General features: G+C 53.6%; 2 protein-coding genes across 2 annotated transcripts; both read left to right on the top strand.

Annotated features, from left to right (window-relative positions):
* Nucleotides 1-716: 716 nt before the first annotated feature.
* Nucleotides 717-4056, top strand: GMORB2_2132 (uncharacterized protein; the record flags this gene model as incomplete). Its single annotated transcript, XM_035464112.1, has 2 exons — nt 717-806; nt 4036-4056. The coding sequence occupies 2 exons, from the start codon at nt 717-719 to the stop codon at nt 4054-4056; spliced, it is 111 nt and encodes a 36-aa protein (XP_035319822.1).
* A 564-nt stretch (nt 4057-4620) lies between these two features.
* On the top strand, nt 4621-7397 carry GMORB2_2131 (mRNA-binding protein PUF3; the record flags this gene model as incomplete). Its single annotated transcript, XM_035464111.1, has 3 exons — nt 4621-4774; nt 4848-7046; nt 7144-7397. 3 exons carry the CDS (start codon nt 4621-4623, stop codon nt 7395-7397), a joined length of 2607 nt encoding a protein of 868 aa, XP_035319821.1.
* Between the last annotated feature and the right edge of the window lie 212 nt (nt 7398-7609).

Below are 7609 nucleotides of genomic sequence, written 5' to 3'. Positions count from 1 at the left end.
CGCTGTGTCAGTATGAACAATACCGTTGAATGTCATGGGAATGAATACAGCTTGTCACCTAGGTAATAACAATTTTTTTTTTTTTWAAAAAAAAAAGGGGGGGGGGGTGGAAAGTGACCATGGGAAGATGCCGAGATCCTCGAAAGATTGGCGATACACGTAGGGTAAGTAAAACTGTACGTTCGGAACCCCCCCCCCCCCCCCCCCCCCCCCCCCCCCCCCCCCCCCCCCCCCCCTGCTGTCGCCGTGCCTTGTGGGCCTCTTGTGTTCTTCCACGACGGGGGCCGACATGAGCCTGAGGTTATCATGGTCTGTGTCGGTTGGGAGCCGGGGCAGGAGAGAGTGAGAGTGGCAGGCATTACGTGTAGACGTGACGTGATTCGACCGGTTCGTCATTACGCTGTCATCCAGGGCATTGCCAGCTAATCCGTGCTCTCTGCTCAAGCCACGGCTACTCTGCTGACTACCCTGCTACCGTGCTAGTGATGGTGGCGGTGACGGCGATCTGATGATGGGAATTCCCATCGGGTGCCACCAAAGGATGGTGCCGCCGCTGTACGTGTAATCATGTGTTGATGGATGACGGGAGAGATGGATGAGAATAGCAGGTGACCATCATCGACGCTCAAGCACACGCACCGCACACGCAACCGCACACCCCGCCACACCACTGGCTGTACAGATGACAGATTACTTGGAGTATCCGAGCATAGACGATGACTGCATCGTCACGGCCTCGATACGATATCGCGCCAATATTGAATCTTGCGCCGGGCAAGTCATACCCAGTCGAGTCTACCATAAGAGTCAAGATGCTCAGTCGACCTCGAGAGTTACTGTAGACCCCACATCTCATGGTAATTACCTTCCGTCCTCCTCCTCCCCCCTCCCATCACCATCAGAGAGGATCGAGAGCCCTTTTTTGGTTCATGGTGGCGACGCCACCATTTCTTTCTGCGTCGCTGGTCAGAGCCTCAGGATAAGCCACAGCTTCCACAACGCATCATTCCTATTTCCGGTCCTCTCTCGGGATTCGATACCATCATGCAAGGCCAGTACTGTATTGGTAGCAGTAATAATTGTAGTGGTGGTGGTGGTGGTGGTGGTGGTAATGCAGCAAGTAGAGTAAGTGTTCGTAGGCAGGGCAGTAGTCTTCTTGACACTTCTCGTAGGTTCGTAGGTCGTACAAACTTGATGGCATCATGCAATGACCATTGAACAGGACGAATTTATACCCTCCCCTCCTCCCCTCTTTCTTATCTCCTTCCCTTTCTTCCCCTCTCCTTTCTCACTCCTTTCTAGACAGTAGATCCTCGACGCTTTTATTTCTCATCTTCGCTCCTGTTGGATTTTTTTTAAATTTTTTTTTTTTAAAAAAAACACCCGATTTAGCTGTCTCCATTCATCCTCCTCCCTCTCTACACGCAAATCTCACCTCTATTTTCATGCTCCTCCCTCTCTAATCTACGCCTGTCTCTCACACACTCCCTCTGCACGCCAATCACCACCTGCTCCTTCTATGCGTCCCTCGAGCTCGGTATCGAAATACGTCTCCGCATCGCGGCCCTTTCCCGTCCCACCATCACACCCAATTCAGTAAGACGAGGCACCAAGGAAAGTCAAAAGGGAAAGAAAAAAAAAGAGGAAGAAGAAAAGGGCAACCAATCAGACCAGTTCAGAGCAGGAATCTTAAAGAGAGAGAGAGAGAGAGAGAGAGAGAGAGAGAGAGAGAGAGAGGAGAGGGAGGCAAACAGGGAAGAAGAGGAAGGAGAAGAAGACAAACATCGTCAAACATAGTAGCATTCAAAACTTGTCTCGTCCATTCATTCCTACGAGGACAATTATCCCCCACCCCATTCACCCTGCGTCTGCGTCTTCCTCTACTCCAACACACTCACACACTCTCTCCCTCCCTCCCTTGGATACTTCAAGGGTCAGGCCAAGCAGAGACTCGATAAAAAAGATTACCACTAATTATACAATAACTAGTGATAATCACTATTGCCCGGTAACACGGACCACACACTACAAGGGAGGTTCCGCATTCCTCGTGGCTTCGTCCTCCTCTCACTCACTCACATTCACTCTCCCCCTCTCTCTAGCCATCCCCTTCCCCCTTTCAAAGCGTCTTCCCGTCGTTGGTAAAAAAATTTTTCGTTTTTTTTTCGTTTACTTCTTTCCAGTTCTTGTGTTACTTGTTTCTTGTTTGGTGTGACAGGACCACCTGAATTCCCTCCCTCCTTCTTTCTTTTCTTTCTTCTTCTTCTTCTTCTTTCCATTTTTCCCCTTTCCTTCCTTCTTTTTCCACACATTCTCTCTCTCTCTCTCTCTCTCTATCTTCTGCATATAGATTACTTTTCGTTTATTCTAGGGCCCTTTTTTTTTTTTTTTTTCGCTTCCCAAAGTACATTATAACTTCCTGATCTGGGCACATATAACAACAACAACAACAACAACAACAACAAAAAAGTCTATCCATACGCACACACGTCACTACGTTTATCCAATCGTTTTTTTTCCACTATTTTTTCCACCATTTTTTTTTCCACCGGTACGTTGCGGTTTATCCAAGCGACTCGTACATCTTCAAGAAGAATCGAAACAGGGAGAAGAGCAGTCATCATCATCGACCACAAACACGACATCTCCATCTCTCGAATCGATTATATAAATTTCTTCTCTGTCTTGTTGGGGATACTCCAAAACGCAAACGCCATCTCTTCACACACTGGATGACGCCTCACACGTCGACAAGTATAACAAGGTGAGTGACGTATACCCCGGCACTCACACACACACACACACACACACACACACATCCACACACACCTCTCCGGTCCAATCTTTTTGTGGCTTGCTCTGTTCTCTGCCATCTTCTTTATACTTTCCATAAAGGAAAAAAAAAAAGAAAGGGGGGAGGGGGGGGGGCAAGGAAAATTAATCGGACGGAGAGAAGATCATGCATTATATACTCGCTTTCCAAACAGCTGGTGCTCGGTCTCGTGGCCATGCTACAACCTTTCTCCGCCACAGCAAGCCACCACACATCATATCATTCACACTCAAACTCCTTCCGCCTATATACTTCTTACCACATCTATCATCGTCACAGTCATCACTCTGCTTTCTCAAATCACCCCCCCTCTCTCTCTTCTCTTCCCGGAACCTCTTAAAAAGGGCTTGGACCCTCCATCCCACCCTCTTCTCCTCCTATCGTCCTGCACCGCACATATCAATCATATCGGTACACGTTTGTTTGTCTTTTTTTTTTTTGTCGCGCCCAAACACTAACAGTACAAGCTGGTATTCCTCCCCCGTCAGCATACGGCATTGTTAGTACCGTACATGAGATACGACATCTCGACGACATATTGGCATAGAAGAGATACGTTCCTGTCCTACCTACACATCGACAAACTCGCCCTCCTCTCTGCCAAGACACCTAATACGAAACCCTGCACACGATCCCTGCCCGACTCCCCCGCCACCACCACACGGTAGTTGGGTCCGAGCTATCTCCTACCGTCGCCCCTCCCTCCAATCCTGTGGACCACCGAGCGATCAGCGTGCGAGTTCATACGCCAATTTCGACAATTCCATAATCGTCATCGCCATCTGGACTATTACTTTGATTCCCGTTGTATAATCCTTCGGATTTCCTTCCTCCGACGTATACATATTCGTTTTCGTTTTCCGCCGGCTATCTTATTCATTCACTTCGCACCTGTTCTATTGGAAGAATAGAATCATGGCTACAACGGCGACACCGGTGAGCAGCACATTTCCCATCTTCATCGTCTCGTCATTGGGGTTTTTTTTATTATTTTTTTTTTTTACTTCCTCCTTTCCCGTTCTTTCCCCACTCTCTTTCCGTCTACCCTGTTCAATCCCCAACCAAAAATCATCCTCCTCTTCCTCGTCCTCTCCTGGTTTGCCAGCGTGTGCACTACGTCACACGGAAGAAAATCAGAGAAGATGGTGGGAGGGGAGGCAAAGCGGGAGAGGAGAAAAAAAGGCACGGAAAAAAAAAAGCAGGATTGGCGCAAGGGCGAGTGACTCAAGGCACAAGAAACTCAACAAGTCCTTCTCTTGTACTCCGTACTCTGTACGAGTAAAGGTCTAGCTAGGTCCCAAGTTTCTCCTGTGGCGGTGGGGCTATATCAAACTGTGGCTGGTGCTTTACTCCTTCTCTCTCCATTCTGCCCCCAAACTCCCTCCCCCACGTCACAAACAAATCCTTGCTGCACCCGTTGTCTCTTGCCCTTGGCCTTTTATTTTATTTTTATTTTGCAACAGCTGGAAACTCGGGACAATCGCGTGCTTGAATGTCTTTGCGATTTGCTTCTTTTATCATTCCTTTTTTTATTTTTTTTCAACACTTGCATTCCCATCATCCTCATTCCCATCAGCATTCATCATCTCTTCTTTTCTTTTTATCGGTTTTTTCTTCTTTTCTTTTCTTTTGAAGAAAAAAAACCAAACTCCTATCTCTAATCTCATTTACCCTCTCTCCAACCTACCACCCACCACAACCAACCATCACCCCCCCGGTCTACTTTATCCGCTGCAACCTTCCCACTGACCATCTTTCAACCACAGTCCAACGACAAGCGGAGCGCGATGCCGACAGGCGCCCCCAATGACCAGTCGCAGCCGCCTAGGAACTCTGGGTTCAACGGCGACTACGGTCCCATCAAGCCCACCGTATGGGGGGGTGGCGCATACCCCGGTGCTCCTGGTAGCCATAATAGGGTCCCGTCTATGAATACCAGAGGTGAGTTGCCATGCTCCCTTCTCTGCCTGACGGGGAAGATGAAGGCTGACGACAGACGTCGCATTCCTGCCAGACACCATCGACGGACCCAGCACCAGCCTCCAGAAGTCCGTCAACAACAACAACAACAACAACAACAACCGCATCTGGAATAACGACGGCGGCCGTCCTACCAGCACCTCGCCCAACAGGACGCGCGAGAACGGCCTGTCTAGGTCCTCGACCTTTGGCAACAGCTCCGACTCCCGCTCGGCCGCCGGTGCTGCCCCCCCGGGGTATGCTGGCTTCAATGGGGTCCCATCGGCCCTGAATGGTGCCGGCTACCAGGACCCTTCCCGCCTCGATCCCGTCGCCCCATTCTCCGCCATCGATGGTAACCCGTCGCCGTCCCATACGTCCCAGCCCCCGCACGCCATCCCCGAACGATACATGACCGGCGGCCTGTCCAACGGTCGGCCCAACGGCCTATCTAACGGCCTATCCAACGGCCGATCCAACGGCCGATCCAACGGCCTGTCCAACGGCCTGTCCAACGGCCTGTCCAACGGCCTGTCCAACGGCCGCACAAACAGTCACAGCATGTCTGCCAACGGGCTGCCCAGTGGCCACGCCCGCAACCACAGCAGCTCGTTCCAGCCCTCGCGCGCCATGCCCGGCTCGGCTTCCGTGCCCCATCAGGCCGCCAACAGCCGCGCCTTCGCCGTCAACGGCCAGGTCGACGACGAGCTCAACAGTCCCTTCCCCCGGAGGGGCACCGTCGACCATTCGGCCAACGGGGCCGCACCTATCCAGCAACCGTACTTTGGGAGCTATGGCGACGCCCAGATGGATGATCTGGCCAGCCAGCTCTCTGCCATGAACCCTGCTGGCCACGTGCAGCCTACCGACAGGTTGCCTGCCTCCACTCCTGGCTACCACGGGGTGCCGTCCACCCACCAGCTCGGCGAAGGCGGCAGTGCCGACATCTGGGGCGCCCCCCCCCCGTCAAGGGATCCCAGGTCCAACGACGTCGAGCGCCGCGGCTCGGCCCCTGGCTTCGTCCCGTCGCCCCTGAACAGCTACCCCTACGGCCACAGCAGCAACGACGGCAACGGCAACGGCAACGGCAACGGTAACGGCAGCGGAAACGGCAACGGCAACGGCAACGGCAGCTACAGCAACAGCAGCTACGCTTTCCTCCAGCAGCTGCAGCAGCAGCAGCTACAGCAGCAGCAGCTACATCAGCAGCAGCAGCAAGCCTACACCAACCATCTCGCCTTCCTGGAATACGCGCAGGCTTTCCGCCAGCATGGCATGACCGGCTTCCACATGATCCCCGGAAGCTTCAACCTCAACCAGTCGACGCAGCCGATGGCGGATTACGACCCGACCATGATGATGCGCAGCCCCCTCCTCGAGGAGTACAAGACCAACAAGAGCAGGAAATGGGAGCTGCGCGACCTCTACGGGCACATGGTGGAGTTTAGCGGAGACCAGCACGGGTCGCGCTTCATCCAGCATCAGCTGGAGACGGCCAACAGCGACGAGAAGGACCGCGTGTTCCGCGAGATCGAGCCCAACGCGCTGCAGCTGATCAAGGACGTGTTCGGAAACTACGTCGTGCAAAAGTTCTTTGAGCACGGCAACCAGGCGCAGAAGAAGGTGCTGGCGGACAAGATCGAGGCCAACATGGCGGAGCTGTCGGTGCAGGTGTACGGGTGCCGGTCAGTGCAGAAGGCGCTGGAGCACGTGCTGCTGGATCAGCAGCTGGCGATGGTGCGGCAGCTGGAGTCGCACGCGTCCAAGCTCATAACGGACCAGAACGGCAACCACGTCGTGCAGCGCATCATCACGCTGCTGGAGCCGCAGCATCTGGAGTTCATCGCGCTTGCCATGCGCGGCGAGGTCGTCATGCTCTCCAACCATCAGTACGGCTGCCGCGTCGTCCAGCGCATGATGGACCGCGGCGGCCACGCGGCCAAGGAGGCGATCGTGGCCGAGCTCCGGCCCCACGCCCACGCCCTGCTCTCGGACCAGTACGGCAACTACGTCGCCCAGCACATCATCATCAAGGGCAGGTTCGCCGACCGCCTGCGCATGGTGGAGCTGGTTCTCGAGAACCTGGTGGAGCTGTGCAGGCACAAGTTTGCCTCCAACGTGGTGGAGAAGTGCATCATCTATGGTGTGCCCGAGCTGCGGACGATGATCCGCAAGAGGTTCATCGAGGATGTCGTTGACGGGGAAGCTCTCTTGCTGCGTCTGATGCGTGACAATTACGGAAACTATGTCGTTCGTATGTATCCTCCCCTCCGTCTCTGCTCCCCTCCTCTCCCTCGACCTCGGTTCGATACCGCCGCCTGCCACGACGACTAACGCTGTAAACAAAACAGAAAAAATGGCCATGTTCCTCACTGGTGATGAGCAGACCGAGTTCGTCAACGAGGTCAGACGAGCCTTTGACGTGGTCAAGAAGACTGGCGGTCACGCTAAACAGATCACGGCCATCGATCATCTGCTGGAACAGCACTCGCAGGTCGGACTCCGCCCGAATCCCAAGACGTACGCCCACGTCAGGCCCGTTGCTCCGGCTCCCGGCATCACTCTCCCGAATTCCATCCCCGAGGACGTGAACGGTACTCTATGATCCTGGACGAGGCTGTGTGAGCTGCCGAGGACGACCTTGAACCCGGTGACGAGAATCTGCATTCCTGACGCTGAAAGGGACGAGACATCTGGTGTGCTTCTCCTCCTTCCATCTGCGTGTCCGCGTGTACCCTTATCAATCTTGGTAGAGGGCGGTCAGGAGAGGAGTTTCTGATACACCATCTCCACACTTTGTCTATATGAGATATGGGT

Source organism: Geosmithia morbida (genome assembly GCF_012550715.1).
Source record: "Geosmithia morbida isolate 1262 chromosome Unknown scaffold_12, whole genome shotgun sequence".
NCBI classification, from domain to species: domain Eukaryota; kingdom Fungi; phylum Ascomycota; class Sordariomycetes; order Hypocreales; family Bionectriaceae; genus Geosmithia; species Geosmithia morbida.
Note: the sequence above shows the minus strand (reverse complement) of the source record. Positions and strands in the feature narration are given on the sequence as shown.